The sequence below is a fragment of the Prosopis cineraria genome, unplaced genomic scaffold, assembly GCF_029017545.1.
Source record: "Prosopis cineraria cultivar Desert tree isolate PC_DT_omini unplaced genomic scaffold, ASM2901754v1 PC620, whole genome shotgun sequence".
NCBI classification, from domain to species: domain Eukaryota; kingdom Viridiplantae; phylum Streptophyta; class Magnoliopsida; order Fabales; family Fabaceae; genus Prosopis; species Prosopis cineraria.
In genome coordinates this window covers 18,529-40,833 of record NW_026555945.1, presented here as the reverse complement: position 1 = coordinate 40,833, position 22,305 = coordinate 18,529, and the positions used below count along the sequence as shown (strand labels likewise).

The 22,305-nt window shown below is 34.4% G+C and overlaps 1 protein-coding gene across 1 annotated transcript; it reads left to right on the top strand.

Annotated features, from left to right (window-relative positions):
- The first annotated feature begins 13,237 nt into the window (after positions 1–13,237).
- On the top strand, positions 13,238–18,414 carry LOC129297823 (COP9 signalosome complex subunit 1-like). Its single transcript, XM_054936177.1, has 6 exons — positions 13,238–13,827; positions 14,815–15,135; positions 16,571–16,687; positions 16,804–16,889; positions 17,465–17,699; positions 18,004–18,414. The coding sequence occupies exons 1-6, from the start codon at positions 13,432–13,434 to the stop codon at positions 18,178–18,180; spliced, it is 1,332 nt and encodes a 443-aa protein (XP_054792152.1). The 5' UTR covers positions 13,238–13,431; the 3' UTR covers positions 18,181–18,414.
- Positions 18,415–22,305: the final 3,891 nt, after the last annotated feature.

The window sequence follows — 22,305 nt, the reverse complement described above, 5'->3', positions numbered from 1 at the left end:
AGCAAAGTGAAACAAGAAAGGAGAGTTCAAGGAAGGAAGAAGGAAAGCAAAGTCAAGAGATTATGAAGAAGCTTCCTTTTCCACAAGCACAAGTGGTCCCTAAGCAAGTAAAGGGACAATTTGATCAAGAGGTATATGATTTCTTCCACAAGATTCATGTTAATGTACCCTTGATGGATGTAGTTAAGAACTTTCCTAAGTATGCCAAATTTTTGAAAGATTGTTGTACAAATAAAAGAAAATTTAGGCCTAATGCAAGGGTACAATTACCCTCATCTGTGAGTGCTATCATGAAGCCTCAACTCCCTATAAAATGTGAGGACCCCGGTTCCTTCACAATTCCATGCAAGATTGGCAACACACATTTTTCTCATGCATTGATAGACTTAGGTGCAGCCATTAATGTTATGCCTCTTTCAATTTATCATGCCTTGAGTCTTGATTGCATGCATAAGACACCTATGATATGCCAATTAGCGGATAGAAGTGTTAGAAGACCACATGGAGTAGTAGAAGACTTGTTGGTTTGTGTTAAAGGTCTATTATTTCCTGTGGATTTCTATGTGCTTGATATGTCAAAAGAAGGGAGTGGGGATGATATTTTGATTTTAGGAAGGCCATTTATGAGGACTGCCCGTACATTGATTGACATGGAAAAAGGTAGTTTGATTTTGAAATGTGGAGAGGATCATGTTATTTTTAATATATATGAAGCAATGAAACATCCTTTTGAGGATTATTCTTTGTTAGGTGTAAGTTCCATTGAGTTATTGCTTCATGATGCTTGTGAGTCTCACATGCTTGATTCTTTCTCACATGTTGATGATGATTTGTCTCTTGTTACTACTACATGTATTGATGGATGTAGTTGTCCTATTTGTTTAGAGATTGATGCATGCTTGAATGATGCAACTACTTCTTCTCATGATTTGTTTAAAATATCTCCTATGCTTGATCTTGAAATGCTTGAGAAGGGTATATCTTCTTGTGTTGTAGGTACTAAAGCCATTAAGGCCGAATCTATGAGTTTTTCTCCACTCGAGCTTGATGTTCTTAGGATTCCCAAGCTATTGGAGGAAAATTCTACACTTTCACATGTCGAGGCCGTGGCTCAAGTCCAAGCACTTGAGGACAAGTTGCAAGAAAAGGGGGAGGCTGTAAAGAAAGAAGAGGAGAAATCAAAAACAAGTGAGAAGCCTAAAAGACAAGATAGTACCATGGAATATTCCACCAAATTAGACTTGAAGAAGCTCATTCCCTCTTGTGTAGAGCCACCTACCTTGGAGTTGAAGCCTTTACCATCCAATCTCAAGTATGCATATCTCATTGAGAATGAGAAGCTTCCGGTAATAATTTCTAACTCTTTATCTCTTGAGGAAGAAAATGCATTACTTGATGTGTTGAGAAAGAACATACATGCTATTGGTTGGACTTTGGCTGACATTCCTGGTATTGACCCTATTGTGTGCACACATAAAATTTTTCTTGAGGACAATGCTAAGCCCATTAGGCAACCACAAAGGAGACTTAACCCATTGATTTTAGATGTGGTAAAGAAAGAGGTTGTTAAGCTACTTAGTGCTGGGATCATCTATCCTATAGCTGACAGTGAGTGGGTGTCTCCAACCCAAGTTGTACCTAAGAAAGGGGGGATTACTGTGGTAAAAAATGAGAAAGGAGAGCTTGTTCCAACTAGAGTTCAAAATGCTTGGAGAGTGTGCATAGACTATAGGAAGCTCAATAATGTGACTAGGAAGGACCATTTTCCTTTGCCTTTTATTGATCAAATGCTTGAGAGATTGGCTTCCAAGTCCCATTATTGCTTCCTAGATGGGTTTAGTGGGTATTTTCAGATTCCTATAGCTCCTAGTGACCAAGATAAGACTACCTTTACATGCCCCTTTGGTACATTTGCCTATAGGAGGATGCCTTTTGGTCTTTGCAATGCACCTGGTACTTTTCAAAGATGCATGATGTCCATATTTTGTGATTTTATTGAACATTGCATGGAAGTCTTTATGGATGATTTTACTGTGTATGGTGAGTCCTTTGATTCATGCTTGCATTCTTTAGATAAAGTGCTTGGTAGGTGCATTGAAAAGAAGCTTGTGCTTAACTTTGAAAAATGCCATTTCATGGTAGATAAAGGAATTGTTTTAGGCCATTTGATTTCTTCCAATGGCATAGAGGTGGATAAGGCCAAAGTAGATGTGATTGCTTCTTTGCCATATCCTGTTTGTTTGAAAGATTTGAGATCATTTTTGGGACATGCAGGCTTTTATAGGAGATTTATAAAGGGGTTTAGTGAAATTGCTTTGCCTATGTCTAAACTCTTACAAAAAGATGTTGATTTTGTTTTTGATGATGCTTGCAAAAGGAGTTTTGACACTTTGAAAAGCATGCTCATTTCCCCTCCCATTCTTAAAGCCCCAAATTGGTCTTTACCTTTTGAGTTGTCATGTGATGCTTCTAATTTTGCTGTGGGAGCTATGCTTGGTCAAAGAGAGGGCAAGTTATCATATGTGATTGCTTATGCATCTAGGACCCTAGATTCAGCTCAGGTTAATTACACCACAACTGAGAAAGAGTTGTTTGCTATTGTTTTTGCACTTGATAAATTTAGATCATATCTTCTTAACTCTAAAGTTGTTGTGTACACTGACCATGCTGCTGTGAGGTACTTGTTTAAGAAGACAGATTCTAAGCCTCGCTTGATTCGATGGGTGATCTTAATGCAAGAATTTGATGTGGAGATAAGGGATAGGAGTGGTTCTACCAATCAAGTAGCGGATCATTTGTCTAGACTACCTCATTTAAAAGCTACTATGGTAAACTCTAACCCTACTATTCCTTGTGATTCATTTCCTGATGAGGCATTGTGTGCCATTTCATCTAAGCCTCCATGGTATGCCTCTTTTGCTAACTATATTGAGTGTAGAGTCTTGCCTCCTTGTGCTTCACGTTTTGCCATTGAAAAATTGAAAAGAGAGTCTAGATTTTACATTTGGGAACCACCTTTGATGTGGAAGATTTGTAGTGATAAAGTGATTAGGAGGTGTGTTGATGATGTTGATGTGCCTTCTGTTCTTGAATTTTGTCACTCTCATGCATGTGGTGGTCATTTTAGCTCAAATAAGACAGCTAGGAAGGTTTTAGATTGTGGATTGTATTGGCCTAGCTTGTTTAAAGACTCTTATGAATTTTGTAAAGCATGCTTGAAATGTCAAAAGGTTAGTAGTTGGGGTAAGAGACATGAAATGCCTCAACAACCCATTTTATTTTGTGAGATTTTTGATGTTTGGGGCATTGACTTCATGGGTCCCTTTCCACCATCCTTTAGTTTTGAGTACATATTACTTGGTGTTGATTATGTTTCAAAGTGGATTGAAGCCATTCCTACTAGAACTTGTGATGCTAAGATTGTTTTGAAGTTTCTCAAATCTAATATTTTTTGTAGGTATGGAGTTCCTAAGGCCTTGGTAAGTGACCAAGGATCCCACTTTTGCAATAAGATGATGAAGGCTCTCTTGGCTAAATATGGGGTGCATCACAAAATCTCTACACCATATCATCCCCAAACTAATGGCCAAGCCGAAGTATCAAATAGAGAAGTCAAGAAAATCCTAACCAAGGTGGTGAACACAAATAGGAAGGATTGGTCTTTACACTTGGAGGATGCTTTGTGGGCTTATCGGACCGCTTATAAGACTCCCATTGGCATGTCTCCTTTTCGATTGGTGTATGGAAAGGCTTGCCACCTCCCTGTGGAGATAGAGCATAGGGCCTATTGGGCCATCAAGAAACTAAACTTGGATTTCCATCTTTCGGCTAAGGAGAGATTTCTTCAAATGCAAGAACTTGAGGAGCTTAGGTTGGATGCCTATGAGTCTTCTAGAATCTATAAGGAGAAAACAAGGATCCTTCATGACAAGCTAATCTTGAGGAAAAAGTTCCAAGAAGGAGATCAAGTCCTCTTGTTCCAAACAAGGTTTATTCATAAGCATGCCAAGTTGAAGTCTAAGTGGGAGGGACCATATCTAGTGACCAAGGTGTTTCCCTATGGGGTTTTGCAACTCTTGAATAAAGCCACGGGTTCCACTATGCAAATCAATGGTCACCTATGCAAGCTCTACAAAGATGCCAAATCACTTCAAAAGGAGGAGGACTTCTCTCAACATGTTTTTGAACCACCATGATAAGGTTGTATCTCTCTAACCTTGAGCTTTTACCTTCCTTTAATTGATATATTTAATGATAGGTATAGTTCAAGTGTGGGGGAGATGAACCTAGTAGGAAAATTAGAGTTTATTTGCTTTATTTGACTTCTTTGTTTTGTGTTTTAGTTTGAAAAAAAAAATCTGCACCACACTTTTGTTATGCATTCATTATTGATCTCACCTTATTTTATCACTAGTCTATACATACATTGAGGACAATGCATGATTTAAGTGTGGGGGAGAGAAATAAACATTTTGTTTTGTTTGTTTGGTTTTGTTTGGTTTTGCAAAAAAAAAATTCAAAAAAAAAATTTTCTTTGTTTTGTTTTGTTTGAGGTTACTTAATTACCTAGCTCTTGAATGGATATTTTGATTCTTGAGATGTGGTAATTTTTAGGATTGAATAGGTGTGAAGTGAACATTCTTTTACCTTGAATTAATGGATTAGAGTGGCATATTACCCATTCATGGAAGAGGCTAAACACTCATGTGTGATTAATTCCTTAGTGATGTTACCCTCTAGAATTTGTTTCACTTCTTAATTAAGACCATATATCTTGCACTTGTTTGATAGGAGATGAGAGATGGCATTCATAAAAAATAGCCAAGAGCCAAATAGCCAACCTATTATTATTTATTATCCTTTGTTAGCCACTTTGAGCCTTTGGTTTGATTCTTAAAAAAAATATTCACCCTATTTTTCCCCAAGGAATGCATGTTACACTTTTATATGTCTTTTTAATATTCATTGCATGTCCTAGATCAAATGAGTGGATGCCTATTATCATTTCTCTATCCATTACTTCCATTGTTTTCAAAGAGTTAGGGGCAACCAAAAAAAAAACAACAAAGATAGATTTGAAAAAAAAAATAGTCAAAAAGAAAAGAAATAAAGTTGCTAGAAAAAGAAAAAAAAAAAGAAAAAAAAAGAAAAGAAAGAAAAAAAATAAAAATAAAAATAAAAAGTTGCCTAGCTCATCCATTCCATTTGTTTTATTATTTCTTATCATTTCTTTCCATCCTCATTGTGTTAAGGTGTTCACTCAATTGAGTTAGGTTATGCTTTGCATATTAAGGGGATATATCTTGATTTAGCATTATTTTGATGCTAACCCTATTTTTTTTATATACATGCATTTCTTAGACATCCTTTCATTACCTATATCACAACCTAATAAAGTCCATTTGATTCTTGATTGCAAGTGCTATTTAGTGATGGAGATGTAGAAGGGTTACAAATTCATAGTAGGGTTTATCCTAAGAAATTTTGAGTGAAATTTAATACCTTATACACTTTGAGTGATGAGAGCAAACACTTAACCTAGAGAGGCTTACTCTTTGACATTGATTCTTGGTAAGGGTTTGTTTGTGATGTGCATAATTCTTTCGTAATTATTGCCACATTGATTGATAATTTGTAGAAGTTCATGAGCTAGTATTTTAGTGACTTGAAACAATGTTTTTCTCTTATTTCTTTGTCTTATAGTTTCTTTTGGGACCTTTTTCACTTGATTTTGCCCGGAGTGCAAAAGCTAAGTGTGGGGGAATTGATAGAACACATTTGTTACCCACTTTTATTTGTCAATTAGGACCATTTTATTAATGATTTATCACCTTCAAGTGCACACATTGCATTAGATTTGGAACTTTGCCTAAGTTTCTAAGATCAGTGCACTAGGGGCATTTTGGTCCAAAAAATGAACTTTTGAGAAAATGTACAAGAAAAATTGACAAAGTGCATTTTATGTCCAGTTGATGAATGGTGAAATTATATTTTTAAAATTCATTTTAGTTTGGGAGTAATTAAATAAAAAAGTCAACACTTTCTTAAGTGTCTTAGTTTGTCCTAGTTTTTGGTTTGCCTTTGTGTGAAAATTTTTATATAATTTTGTGCAGCCTAAAACTTGGTTAATTTAATAAATTCTCCCTTCTAATTATGAATTTAATTCTGGACATGAATTAGATTTTATTATATCATATGCTATTTAATTGAATTATGTGATTTATGTGACATAGGTGGCATGTGACTTGTGCATCAATTGGGCAATTGAGGTCAACACTCCTTGAGGACAATGGCTGATGGTTTGCACGTGAATTATGATTATTTTGAGGGATTAGATCAGCTAAAATGATGTGGATGACACATGGGAAATTAGGCACACATTGGAATCATCTACAAACCAATAGGAAGTTGCCACCTTGCAAGTGTGACAAGGCTCCCATTTACATTTTAATTTCTTTTTCCTTATTTTAATTAAGCTTCAGCTGATGGGAGACACCAAGGAGCACGCCATTTTAAGTCTCAAATGGGATCCAACACATATCTCATTCATCTTCCACATTCTCTCTCTCTTGTTCATAGTGTTCTTCATTTTCTCTCTTTTGTTCTTCATTTTCCAGCACCCTAACCTCCATTTTCAGCCACCAAACCTCCACAAAACTCATACCATTCTTCTCCTCTCTTCATTTTCGTTCCATCCCTTCCATTTTCACAAGGATTGAAGCTCATTTCCATCATTCAAGAGCTATGGAGTTTGGCCTTCACAAGCAATCACTAGGGTTCTTGAAGATGAAGATTGGCTAAGTTTCTTTGTGGAATCCTAGAGAGATGAAGATGGAGGATGAGTCTTGAGCTTCAAATTGGCTAAGTTCTTTTGTTTCCTATCCTCTTCTCTTTTTACTAGATGGTTAGATTCCTTAATCTAGGGTTTAATCATCTTAGCTTATAAATTCTAATTTGAATTTGATGTTGATGTAAAGAGAGAGGATTGTTTCATTTAATTTCTTCCTTGGACAGCCATGACTGAATTTTGCCACTCTTTGTTTGGCACATAATCTTGTGTTTTTCAATTAGTGAATTTCTTGTGTTAATATTGCATAATCTTGTGGTGTTAATGCTTGTGTTGTTGAGTAGCTTGACATAATCTTGTGGTTGCTCAATTTATGTGTTTGACCATGGCTGTTGAGAGAGGATTTTGAGTGAATCACTTGGCTAATGTCTTCACCAATTGGTTAATTGAACTAGGGACTTTAATCTAAGACCTAGGGAGGTTAGCTAATTAGGTTAATTGGCTTAGGATAATTTTCTTAAGTCATGACAGCTTTAGTCAAGAGGAAAGGAAGCTAAACTTAGCCTAATCATGAGAAGATAATGAGTCCAAAATCAACTAATCTCTAGGGTTCCATTATTGTAAAAAGGGAAGTTCATTTCACTCACTTTCACTAGCATTTTAATTACTTGCATATTAGGTAATTAGTTTAGATAATTAGCTAGATAACTAAATTCCACAAACTTTGGTTGATTTATTTCACTAGATAACTTTCAATTAGACTTAAAACCATTCCTTGGGAGATGACCTAGGGTTGGCCCTATATTGCATTAGGGTTAGCTTTAGTGTAATTTTGAGGATAAGCGACTAATTTCCTATCATAGGGAAATTAAATCAGTGAGATTTTAGGGGTTTGATTCTTGCTTAATAGTAATAAAATAGTTCTCGAGAGTTAAATAGAGCTTTGTGACTGGTTTAAAGCTGGACGATAGAGCTTTGAATCCATAGGCTCAATTTGGCCATAAGAGAGAGATATTTTAGGGTGAAAACCTAATTTGAGTAAAATAAGACCGTTTAAGATGATATAAAGTAGTAATTGAATAGTAATGGACTTAAGCTGGATAAATGAAAAAGAATTTATAACTGAATATAGCCATGAGTAGTAAAAATGTGTTTTTAGTCAAATTGGATCAAATGACTAAATTGTGCCAAATGTATTCAAATTAACATATTAAACGTGTAAGTTCAGAAAGGAAACTTGTGATAAGCTGTTGTGATAGTTAAAATTCATGGGTAACCTTTCTAATGATAGAAGGGTTGAGGTAACTGAATAACTTTCTTTGTTTGATTATTTGTTATAATTATGTGTGAGTATGCTATGTAGTGCATAAAATAGTTTTCAACTAAGTATGATTTATGAAATTTTGTGAATGTTGCATGAAATGGCTTTTGATTGAATAAAAGTATTGAAAAATTTGATTTCATATGGTATATGTATATATATGCTATATGTGATAAAGTATATAAAATGGTGATTTGAAACTTATGTGGTTTGGCAAGCATGATCATAAGGGTGGGAGTTCACTCGAGTGGAAAGGTGGTGATAAGATCATATGGCACATTCTCCTTAGTGCTTGATGGGACACGGTATTTGAGAATTATACCTTCTTAGTACCTTTTAAGGTGTGATGTTGGAGATGATTTCCTTAGTTCTAGTAGAGGTGTGGTGTTGGAGATATAGGACTCCTTAGTGTCTGTGCAATATGGTATTGGAGTCAACAACACCCCATTATGTGTATTGGGAGAAATTATAGTCCAAAAGTAAGATAGAACACCTTTAGCTGAGTGATTCTACCACTAAAGGTGAGCTCAAGGCTAATAAGAGTATACATTAATCTAAGGCGAGCCTATAGTTTGTGTTAGGGTGATTTGAAAGTTTGGTCAATAGTGATCATGCTAGGTAATGCAATATGTTGCTATATGTGGTATAAGTGAAGAAAAGTAGTGAAACAAGTGTAAATGTGATGAAATATTGAATATGAGTGTTATTTGAAATGAAATATATGATATGTTATATAAAATTGTATATTATGATTTACTTTCATATAGTTGCATGTGATAGTCAATAGGAGTGAGTTACTCTGTTATTGAGATTTTCGTCTCATCTCGTGGTTATATTTTTACAGGATCGAGCAGCAATCAGGGTAAGAGAAGAGAGTCTGGACTAGCATAGTGGTGCTGTGGTTGTGAGACCCTTTTGAGTTTGTGTAATGAACTAAACACTTGTGTATATTTGTAAATATGAGTTGTCATAAGATTGCATGCATGTTTTAAATGACTCTGTGAAATCTTAGCCCATTTGTATATATGTGTGATGAAATGAATTAGTGGCTAAAGATTTGAATTTGTATGAGTTGGGAATGTTGTGTTTTTAGTGAATCTTAAGCCCATGTGTGAAATTATAATGAAATGAGTAATTTAAAGATAATATTGATTAATACATATGTTATGGATGTGGTCTTATATGTATTTGTAGAGAAAAAGGCCAAGTATACCAAGTTGTGCTTGGTAATGGCAAATTGTTAAAAGTTGTGAAAAGTGAAAAATTAGCCATTGAAGGGTCAAATTTCAGTATATATGTATGTATGTGATATATTGTAGTTAATAAGGTGTATTAGGTCCTCCTGGACTTGATTTAAGGTCTTGTGTGGTCTAATGAGAGAAAGGGATCGATTTAAGTGTTTAGGTGTGCGAAATTTTCATAAAAAGTAACTTTTTACACCTAAGTGTTTAAATTTTAATTGAACTGTTAGATCATGTCCAAACCTGTCTCATCAGTTAGCTTATGAAATAAGCTTGTGTGGATGCCCGAATTACTTCGATTGGACATAGTATGTGAAAACAGCGCAGGTTGGAAGTTTATCATTTTGTTGTCAAAATGACAGTTGAAATTTCAGACAGGCACGCTGCAGTGCATGATGTCACATACCATGGCATATGGGTGTGTGGCTCTATGCCATATGTCGCAGCGCATGTACCATATGTCGTGATGCATAGCCCATTTTTCAACCTAATTTTCTTAGTTTTAATGCATGCAATTGAGATAGGAGTGCTTATGAGTTGTGTCTACTGCGCATTTATATAGATGTATTATGGTTTTTAATGATTTTTTGAAACAAGTCTTTAGCTAAAACTTTCAAATAAATTCTATGATTCTTGAATTAGTGTGTTTAAGTGATGATTTTATTAATCTTCTCTTGTATCGAGTGGATGTGAGGGAGGGTTACACTTGACCTAAACCCTAGGTGTTCATTGAGTTTAATGGAGCACTACACCTAATGGTTTTTAAGTGTTCCATCTTAGGTTAATTGAGGTTGTTTGTGTTAGTATAATTTTGGAATTCAATGATAAATGCTAAGAAATCTAACTTGGGCTCTCTATTATCATCATTTATTTCATTCCAATTAAGATAAAAATTCACAAACATTTATTGTTGCATTGTAGATTTAGTTTGATCATTTGAAAAGCCTACTTAACAATTAGCATTTGAACCAAGAATTTGTGTGCTTTGCTCTTATGGGAGATGAACTATAGTGCCAAATACTACATTCTACCTAAACTTGATAGCCTAAAGCAACTTAGAGTTTCATTAGAATCCCACTCATAAGAAATTTTAGTAAATGTCTTGGGATTCATATCCTTCATAAAAGAGAATCTAAACTAACCTTTGCTCCTCTAATTAAGGAAATGAATTCTCATCTTTTTACTTGGAAGGGTCAATTTCTCAATACTGTCAGGAAGTCTATCCTCATAAATTATGTCCCTTTAGCTCTTTTTAATTATACTATGCAGACCATGCTTCTACCTAACATATCCTTAATGAATTAAAAAAAAAGTTCATGTAACTTTTCTCTTGGACTCATTTGATGGTACTAAAAAGCCACATCTCCTCTCTTAGGAAACATATTTCAAAGGACAAGGCTTCTGGTAGCCTTAGATTCAAGAACCTTCAGAGCTAGGACATTGCTTGTATTATAAAGCTTTGTTAAGGTATTATTTTGAAGCCTAACTATCTTTGGGTCAAGATCCTTTGTGATAAATATAAATGCAATAGGCCTGTTATCCTTATGATCTGCAAAACAAGCTCATCTTCATGCATTCTAACTAGTATTTGTCAAGTTTGGAACAATTTCCTAACTCATGTTAGCTAGAAGGTTAGAAAAGGAAACGAAATATCCTTTTAGTATGATAGGTAATCACCTCTTCTTAAGCCTCTTGCCAAATATGCCTTCCTTAATGTTGATGCTATCCTTCATGCCAAAGTCTTGAATTTTCAATCAAGTATAAGAGGATGAAATGTCAACATGATGAGCTTCTATCTTCATTCTAAAGTGATCAAATCAATATTACTTGTCCAACCTCCCAATCCGCAAGGAGAAAATGATGCCCTTTGTTGAAGACCTTCCTCTGATGGTAGTTTTTCCATTAAATCAAGTTACAAAGCCATGGAAAACAAAGGAAGCAATGCCAAATCTGAAATTTGGTCATAACATGGAAATGTCCATATATGAAATAAATTAAATCTTTTCTTTAGAAAGTTGGTTGGAATCACCTTGATACCAAATTTGTCAACTCTAAATTTGATGGCATTGGTTCTTGTGAGAGAGCCTACCCTTTTAGATGTAACTCTTCTAATTCTTCAATCCATATCCTGTGACTATGTTAAATCTAGGGAGGTATGGATGAGATTAGGCCAAAATTCTAAGTTAAATGTTTTCTTTTCTCTTCCCCTTGCAAGATTGTCTACTCTAGAATGCGAAGAGTGATGCGTGAGGCCTATCCACAAGAAGAATTCAATGGCTGAGGCTTTTGTTCAAATGCTGGAACATCTAGAAAGAAAGATATAAATTTGTCTACTCCAAAGGAGACATCCTTGTCAAATACATTGCTTTTACTTGCACCTAAGATATAATCAATTATGTCTTAAACTTCAATCAAAACTCAATCTCATATCAACGAATCATGATATATCTCAAGCTAGATGGAACCCCTTAAACCTGGCTAGGTTACACTCAACATTGATAGCTCCATCAATATAAATGGAGCCGTTGCTTGTGGAGGCCTTATTCGTGATGATCAAGAAAACTGGATAAAATATTTTTCTAAATATCTTGATTATTACCCCAACATTGTTACAAAACTTTTGGATATTCTTGAAGGATTCAATCTTTGTTGGAATAGCAAGTTAACTACGGTCAACATTTACTCTGACTCTCTTGAAACTCTCATGCTCATTTGTAGTGATTTTAATGAGAATCACCCTCTATTTAAAGACCATCACGAAGATTAGAAACCTTATTATGCGAGGCTAGATGATAACATGTAATTGTGTTTTTACATAAGTTAATAATTGAGTGGACTAGCTTGCACACCAAGCACTAAATGATAGCTTAAATATTAAAATTTTAGATAAGCCACCTTTATAGTATATAACTTTTATGAATTCTAATTTGATTTAATTATTATCCTTTCGTGACCTTTCTTATTAATTTTTTTGCATAAAATAATAAGGCAATAGATAAATTTTTAAAAAGGTTTTGATCTTTCAATGGTGGTGTTGCTTAATAATAATAATAATAATAATAATAATAAAAGAAAGCAATGTCTCTATAAGTTGGGATTAAATGACATTTTTATCTTTCAACTATTCATTTAGGAGCATTTGATATCTTAAACATATACTCCCTCTATTAAAAAATATAATGCATTGTTAATCGAATCTCACCCCCCAATAAAGTAGTTACGTACTTTTAACTAACCCTATCTTTTTATATTTATTCCTATTAAACACCCTATAATAAATATAAATTCATTATCAATATGGGCACTTTTGAAAAAAAGACAATGATTACACCTCAAAAGATTAAAAATGGCTTGTATTTTTGAATATCCAATTCATTAAAAAATATCTTATATTTTTGAATGGAGGGAATATATGGTACAATTTTCTCATTCAACCTTTGAAAATGACAGTCCAAACAACTTGGATAAAAAAAAAAGTTAATTTTAATTGTTAGTTGATTGAAAAAATAATCCATAAAATAATTGTTGGTCAAAATCTTTGCTCAAAAAAAAATTGTTTGTCAAAATCATATCTAATCTTTGATATGAAAAAAAATAACATTTATATTATATTTTTTATATGTAATTTAAAAAATTTAGTTAATATTATTTTTCTTATAAAATATTCATGTATGATTTTATGAATCTTTTTCTACAAATTTTAAAATTTTTACATTTTTTAAATGAATTAACTATTAAAATTAACATTTTGTAATAGTATAATATCAAATGAGAAAATTATTCCGCATAAAAATTTAAAATAATAATATATGCTTCTTGACAAAATATTGCTCCGAGATTAAAAATATCCTTTATCCTACAAACTGCCTCGTGTTGGCAATTTCAATTTACAAGTGAAAAATTGGCGTCTGATCGATCTATCGGCATTCTCGGCTCTCGCAACCAAGTTCGGCCTGTTCGACTCCAAAGAACACAGTAGCCACGGGACAGAGTAGCTTCACTTGAACAAAAGCTTCCCCGTAAAACCTAACCCTATTCACAATTTCACTTCTCCATTAGGGTTTCTTCTCCTCATACTTAATATGGACGGTGACGACGAGACCTCGGGTCCGATGATCGACGAAATCTACGCCAACGGTAGCGACGATAGTAACCGCAACCGACGCCCTATTACCAGTGGCGACCAGCTCGACATTGAAGCATATGCGAGCCTCTACACCGGTCGCACCAAGATTGTGCGGCTCCTCTTCATAGCCGATCACTGCGAAAAGAACTCTACTATGGAGCTTGACGCGCTTCGCATGGCCTACGATGAGATTAAGAAGGGAGAGAACACCCAGCTGTTCAGAGAAGTTGTGCAGAAGATTGATGGGCGATTGGGGCCCAATTACGGCATCGACGTGGCATGGTGTGAGGCGGTAGATCGAAGGGCAGAGCAGAGGAAGGATAAGCTCGAAAATGAGCTCAATGCCTACAAGGTATGCTCTTATAACTCTTATCTGTTTTGATTGTATCTTTCTGTTTATGTTGAAATTAGATTCAAGTTGGTTGATGCCAATATGTTATGCATTGTTATGGGCTTTGCTTGTAATTCTGTTTCTTTTAAGTGACTGATCGAGTATTATTTGTTTTAATCAACTCTACATGCTGAGCCCTCCTTGGTATTATTTCCTTTGTATACTTAAATGTGATGTGCTGACTATTCAGGCTCTTCTGTCGTTATTGCATTCATCACGGAATATGAATATTTAGCGTTTCTTTGTTTGCCTACTTATTATTGCTTCCATCAAGCAACCTACGGGCTATATATTGTTTTATGATAAGACCGTATTCTCCATTTCACCTTACTCATCAATAAAAGGCATTGGTCGTGTACTCGTTCACATATATAATTTGATACATACGAAAGACATTGTTGTTCTGATGCAAAGCATTCCATCGTTACTTATGTTCTGTTACTGTGGCAGATTTACCATATTCAGAAAACATGAGGGTATTCAGATTCAAAATTTCCGCAAGTCCTGACTGGATATTGTATTGGCATTCAGATAATGTATGTGTGTAGTATGTCTACATATATATTATATCAGATTAGACATCAGTCAAGTTTTTGCTATTTACCAATTTCTGGTAATAGTCTCCAGCCAGCGCTTTGCATTAATTTCTGGCTGGTTGTTGTCAGATGTATTCATTATGTAATTGTCACAGTAAATAAAATAGATTACGGTTTGTCTGTGGGTTTTTCCCACCTGTTTAGTTTGGTTGCTTAGATAGACACTTTTGCGTATGGTAATGTGGCATGCTTATATTATTACTTCTGGGCCTATTAATAAGAAACATATTATAGTTAGAATTTAACTATAAGTTGTTTCTTATAAAGAGGCCTGGAGGTAGTATTATCCTTTTTAAATTGTCTCAATTTCCTTCTCATTGATTTATTGTTTCCAACTATGCTTTTTCTGCAGACAAACTTGATCAAAGAAAGCATAAGAATGGGATACAATGATTTTGGAGATTTTTACTATGCTCACGGTCAACTTGGTGATGCTTTTAAAAATTATGTTCGTACCCGAGATTATTGCACAACTTCAAAGCACATTATTCATATGTGCATGAGTGCCATTCTGGTTAGCATTGAGATGGGTCAATTTACTCACGTCACAAGCTATGTTGGTAAGGCAGAACAGACACCAGAGGCCCTTGACCAGGTTACAGCTGCAAAGTTACGTTGTGCTGCAGGATTGGCAAATCTGGAGGCCAAAAAGTACAAGCTGGCTGCTCGAAAGGTTTGTTCCTTGTTTAGCTTTATGATATTCATATTGAACTGTGCTTTCAACTTTGCACTTATGATGAGAGATTGCCTACCTTTGAAATGTTTTGATGATTGTAGTCCTTTACATGTGTTACAGTGTACAAGGAAAAACGAGGCCTTGTTTGGTTTTCCATTGAAAAAGGAATGGGTTAAGGAAAGATTTTTGTAATGAATGTCTATTATAACCTTGTAATCATTATTCAGTAATTATATCTCTTCTACATATTTTTTAAAGTTGGGGCATGAGGGTCGGTTTTTCATGTGAAAAATTATTTTTCCCCCAAATCACTTCATCCCCTTCTCCATTTCATTTTGTATACTAAACATGGCTTGGGTGTTTACTTGACCTTGTACCAATTGTACATACTCATTCTATGTGGGAGCTTGCACATGATAGGGATCAGTTGGTATTTTTGATGTGATCTGAAGTGATTAAAGAATAATTTCCTTGGTAAAAGTCCTACAAATGAACCTAAATGCAGGTTTTCTGTCGATTATGGGTTAGGCTTGGCATTTTTTCTTTTCCTTAAGCTCAGGCTATTATGACTTAGTGACAAGCTATGAAGCACGGATACTTCAAAAAAGTAAATGTATCCCATATTCTAACATTTGTAATGTGATTTTTTTTCCAATAATATTTCACTATATCACTTAAAAAGTTGAAAAAACACTTAACATTTTGGTTGATTGTTACAAATATCCTTATCTTATTTTACAAATTCTTGATTAAAAATCAAAATACCTATACTTGTATCATAAAAGCTTGAAATATGTATTATAAATATTCCCGTACCCTTATCCTAAAATTTTGAAAATTTGCCATTTCAACATGTCATGCCATATTGTATCGGATACTCGTACCCGTATCTATGCAATCTAGGTGATAAGTATACTGTTTGAATCATTGCAAATCCCTATAACTTGTTAATGCTGTCTATTTTTCACTTGGACTATTGGACTGTGTTTCTGGTTGTACTTGTGCCTCACATGAAGAGTATATTTGTTTGCTGGAGCAATCATTGTATAACTGGAATTCAGTTCTTTAGTGTTTAAAGGAGGTGCAAATGCAAAAGAGCAGTCACACATAGGCCACACACACAGTAGTAATGAATGATTACAGATGACTGAAGCAATTTGATATCTTTTGAGTGTCTGACATATGACCATGTTTATTTCATAACCAACTTGGTGGTGAATGCTCCTTTTTCACTTATTATGGGCATGCCTATCCTTAAATATCCAATCCTCTTCTATATTCGCGACTGACTTTTTAAGAATAATTTTCCTTTTGTCCCTAACCCAGTGTATTCTTCCACTTGCGAGTAGTTAGCATATATTTGTCTAGGATTACGGCATGGGCCATAAACCATATGGTTTAACTTTGTTCTTTTACTCTTTATTTAATGCAGTTTCTTGAAACGGCCCCAGAACTGGGAAGCCACTACAATGACGTGATTGCACCTCAAGATGTTGCAACGTATGGTGGACTTTGTGCACTTGCAACATTTGATAGGGCAGAGTTAAAGGCATGTTCTCCATCATATTCATAGGATAGTCTTGCTTTGATATGACTTTTGATGAGGCATTCCTAGTATTAGTAACATTTCATCACCTCTGTTGTTTCTATTTTTACATATGGCAGACCAAAGTTATAGACAATCCTGTTTTCCGGAATTTCTTAGAGTTGGTACCTGAAGTAAGGGAGTTGATAAACGATTTTTACTCAAGGTAGCTTGTGTTCCTTTCAGCTTCTTTCTCTTTAGCTGTTCGCTTGCAGAATGATGGGTACCATCCAAGTGTGTTTTTTTCCCTCCCCCATGTAATTAAATGGAGACTTGATTTGTAGAATCTCAATCTCTTAGGCCTGAGAGGTGGAATTATACTGCATGGATCTTGAAATGAAGTTCTCAACATGAGGTTGCTAATCTGTATGCCTAAATGATTGACAATTTTTTTGGCGAGAATTGTAATGGAATGCAAGATGTCCTAAGAGTATGCTTTTCTCAACAATGGTGAGAATGTGGTTGAAAAGAGATTTTTGAATTCCTGATTCATTTTCCTGGGGATGGCCATTGGTGGTGATAGACTTATAGTTTTCCATCATTGTAGTCAATCAGATGAATGTTCTCAATCCAGCATGTCTGCATTGTGAATCTTTTATATTTGTTGGTGTAGGGTTAAGATTTGAAGTGATTGGCAATTCTGATAATTGTGCTTTCTCATTTGTTTATCTCATGTTTTTTTTATTCTTTCTCCCTTTAACCTCTGTATATGTATTGAACTGTTTTTCTGTCTTTTTGCAGCCACTATGCATCCTGTCTGGAATACCTTGGAAACCTTAAAACAAATCTGTTGCTTGATATACATTTGCATGACCATGTAGAGACACTTTATGATCAAATCCGCCACAAAGCCCTCATCCAGTACACACATCCTTTTGTGTCTGTTGATTTACGCATGATGGCTAATGCATTCAAGACAACTATTGCGGGACTTGAGAAAGAACTTGAAGCTTTGATTACTGACAACCAGATACAGGTGCAGTGGGGATTATGTTATTTTGCTTTGCTTTTCTTGATTCTTGTAGACTCACATCTTGATACTATTGTTCTGTTGTTTTTATCTCTATAATCTAGTAAGCTTTAGGTTATTAAAATCAGATGGGATTCTCCTGTTAGGGGTGTGAGAATGTGTGTGTGAGAGAGAGAGAGAGAGAGAGAGGGAAGGAGTTGTACCCCTACTGTTTTTCTTCAGCTACCTTAGTCTGCTGCATCATTAACATAAAAGCATGCTTTCTCTTAGAACAGCCTTGCAATTAAGCTTGGAGATTGTTTCTTTACAGGCTCGAATTGATTCACACAACAAAATTCTGTATGCACGGCATGCAGATCAAAGAAATGCCACTTTCCAAAGGGTTCTGGAGGCTGGAGGGGACTTTGATCGGGATGTCAGGTCCATGCTGCTGAGATCAAATCTTATCAAGCATGATTACAATCTCAAGGCGTCAAGGAAACTTTGATTTTGGATTGGATGATGGTGGGACTGACGTTGCTATTACATACACTCAAGAGACATTGGTAGAGCTATATAATAGAGAAGAGTTCCAGGCTGAAGTTCCATAAATATTGCCTTGATTTATGGTGGGCTGTTAAACATTTCTTGCATCATTTAACGGATAAACTATGGCTGCTATTTTGTATATACTTTGTACGATTCGAATGAATTATTCAGAAGCTCATTTACTTTATGGTTAGTTATATGACTTGTTTCTTAATTTTGGTACTAATTGGTATGTAAACTTCATCCCAATTCCCAAGTCTGAAATGGTTCAAAATGATTCTAACGCTAATTGAGGCATTGGAAAGGGGAAAGGAAATATAGATTATTTCAGAAATGATGTTTGGTTCATGGAATACTTGATAAATAGTAGTATTTTCATTCCTTCGAGGAACCTCATTCAACCATTTAATGGACTGCAAAGGCCATCAGAATTTTGGAGGAATGGGTCATGGATTCAAAATTCGGGGCCTGGGGGTTGGGGAATAAAAGAAAAGTGCTCTGGTGGACGCCCAAGAAGCCGACGAGGGCATCATTTTATTGGAGTTTGGAGGTGATTTTTTTTCCCTTGCCCGGGTGGAAGGTGTTGCTCCAATAAATTTCACAGTAAATCCAGATCCATATCCTTTGGTTTTGTGGTCAAACTTTCCTGTCCACATTGAGATAGAACTAAGTAATTTGGAATAAGTCCGACGAGTCAGTCAAAACTCATTTAAAAAAAGTTAGAGTTGGGCTTTATTATGTAGGCTTTTTTAAGAAAACTACTTTAAGCTTGATTTGAATAAATTCGGTAGTTAGAATTTTTAACTCTATGTTTGTAATGTTGGTAATTTTGGTCAAGTTTGACAAGTTAGCTTGAATTGGATCAAAAAAATTTAGGATCGTGCTTGACTATATGATTTTTTTTAAGGAAAGTATGATACTTTAAGCTTTATCTCAATAAATCAAGTCCTTCCAAGTTACTGACTCTATTAAATTATTTATTTTCTGGTGGCTAGCACAGGAGCTCTAACGATTGTTGGTAGTCTGGTTGCTGGTGTTCTAACAATTGTTGTGAGGGTGGTCTACTTGTCAGTGGTGGGGGTTGAGCGAAGTGGAATATTTATGCAACGAGTCAAAGTGTGTTATATTCATTTCTTATCAAAACATATTTTCAACTTACTCTCTTAATCCTACATTGAAATTTCTAGGAAAAGAAAAGCAGAAAGAAAAAAGGTCTGATCTTGATTTGAAATTAAACCTTTGTAAGGTCCTTTATTGAAATTCTCGTCAGTGCTTAGTTTGGATGTAAGTAAAATTTGGTAGAAAATAGGAAGGAGAAATAGCTAAAAAGAAAATGTTTAAAATTAGTAAAATAATTTGTACGAGTGTTTTTAGAGGCTCTCTGTAATTAAAAATAATTAATTATTTTTACGAATGTTTTCTTATAATTTTGCTTTCAACTTATTTTTCTCTCAATCAAAATGAGGTGTGAATTTTAACTTTAAATATAAGTTGGATTCATTGGTCCATCTCAGCCTTGTGAAAGGGGAAAAAGGAAAAAAAAATGAAAGGACCAATGCTAAATGTATTCGACTAATCAAATTTATTATTATTAAAAGGATAAAGGGAAAAATATACCTACAAATTAGTCAGTTAGAGAAAAAATAGAGAAAAAGAAAAAAAGAGAAAAAAAATACTCATAACATTATCAAAGTGAGTGTAAAAGTAACTAGATCGTTAACTTTGATTTAACACTATTAATTTTGACCGTTAAATGCTAACTGTGCATGCCACATGTCATTCTTTACTGACGTGGACCAATAAAAGGGCAAAAATACCTATGAAGTCATTGGCCAAGAGCAAAATACCTATAACGTTATTAGAGTTGGTGCAAACATAACCAATGCATCAAATCCCTTAAATGTTGACTATTTTGCTAACATTTAAATAGAAGTTGACTATTTTTTTGCTAATGTAGACAAAAAAAAATATTCCTAGATGAATTTTTATGGATGTTGATCATCATCATCATATGAGTATCCATAATTAGTGAACAATTCATTAAAATCGATGCCACATGATTTTTATTCTACCACTATGTATCTCACCCCCTTCCTTCCTCCATTTTCATTCATTTTTTTGTTTGCAAAACCTAATATTCAACATGATGAGATAGGTTGTACACATTCGAAAATTAAGACTGAGCACATCTCCTACGCCTTGCTACCTTACGAATATTGTCACAACCTTAAACAATTTCATTTATGATATGTTCAAAATTTTCAAATAGTTTTTACCACTGCTGCAAAGAAACAATCGATTTAATTTGATATTCGGTTAAAACGACATTTTCTCACATGATATTCATATAATGATTGATTAACCTCAAGAGAATTTTATCTAGGAATATTTTTTACCTGTGCCAATGATATAATAGTCAACTTCTGCTTAGATATTAATTAAATAGTCAACATTTAAGGAATTTGATGAATTGATCACTTTTGCAAAAACTCTAATAATATTATGGGTAATTTTACTCCTAATAGATGATTTCATGAGTATTTTTACCATTTTATTAGTTCACGTTAGCAAAGGCTGACATGTGACATGCACATTCAGCATTTAATGGTTAAAGTTAATGACGTTAGGTCAAAATTAATGGTCTAGTCACTTTTGCACCCAATCATATAACGTTATGGGTATTTTTTTCCTCATTTTAAGATACTAGGTGTCCCTAACTGACTACTTTATAGGTGTTTTTATTCGTTTATCCTTATTAAAATACATTTGAAGCAATAACTCTTGAGTCCATCATGTTTACACTCACGAGGATCATTACTCATTAGAATGGTTTACACTCCCAAGTTGAAGATTAAGGGTCCATGCACGTGTTTCTTTCAATGGCCATATTCCACTTCATCTTCTAAGGCATTTGGAGTCTCTTGTCTTCCATGACCGATACAATATTTACAAAGGAGGCTTTCGTAGTGGTTGAAGTCTCCTTTAATGGTGACAATGTTGTACAAAAGATGGGCACAAAGACCACTTCACCAGAATGTAATGACGTGCTTCGATTTAAACAAGTTTCCAGAGGAAGAGGGGTTGGAAAAAACACTGATGCAAAGTAATGTGGAGTCTCCTTTTGATTTGAATAAATTCCCAGAAAAGGACGATGAGAATGATGGAGTAAAACAAAAAGAACGCAAGAAGTTTGTTATGAGTATGTTACATGTTTTCTTTCCCGATTTCTATTAGTGGTCCTATGCTTTTATTAGTTCTCGTTCTTATTTTGTTTGAATTTGTTTTTGAGTTTCAGGTTTGCATGATGAAATGATGACTCTCCTCATCTTTATCTTAATTGGATGTACAATTTTCAAAAAGCTCTCAAGTCTGTATTTTGAATTTCTAGTATGTATGTTAAATCTTGAATGAACAACTCTTTTCATTGCTATGAGCAAAATTTAAGAAGGATTTAAAATAGATTTAATTTAAAACAAAAATTTCCATCAAAACACTTTTTCATATAAAAGTTTAGTAATAAAACTTAATTTTTTGATTCCTCATTAAGCATGAACTCCTCTTAGATATTCCAAAGTTTTTTCCACAATGGATTTATCAAACTAATCAAAGTTTCTTGTGTGACAAGTGGAACATGGAGATGAGACTTAGATGAGACTTGTAACCTTCCATGGAATGTAAGAATATGGTTTGAAGCCAACTTTGGCCAGCCTTTTATTTTCTCTGTGGAACCCGCCATCTCCAAATGTCAAAGTCCAAATGCCCCAAACCCACCATTTTTTAAATTTTCTTTTAAACTTCACCCGAATTCCCATCATTATGTTGGGAGTGAATTAAAAGCAATAATGAATACAAAGAAATAAATGTAATTAATGAGAGTATTTTAATTAAATAAGTTAAATAAAATTACTTTATTTCACTCAAAAGGATAAATGAAAAGATGTAAATATTTTTAAAAATTTAAGATTTTAATTAACATTGTGTATGAACTGTGAATTAGTTAATTATGACTTATATTATAGTTTAGAAAAAGTACATCATCTAAAATTTTCATATTATTGGATTTTTTTTTCATTTAATCAAGCAA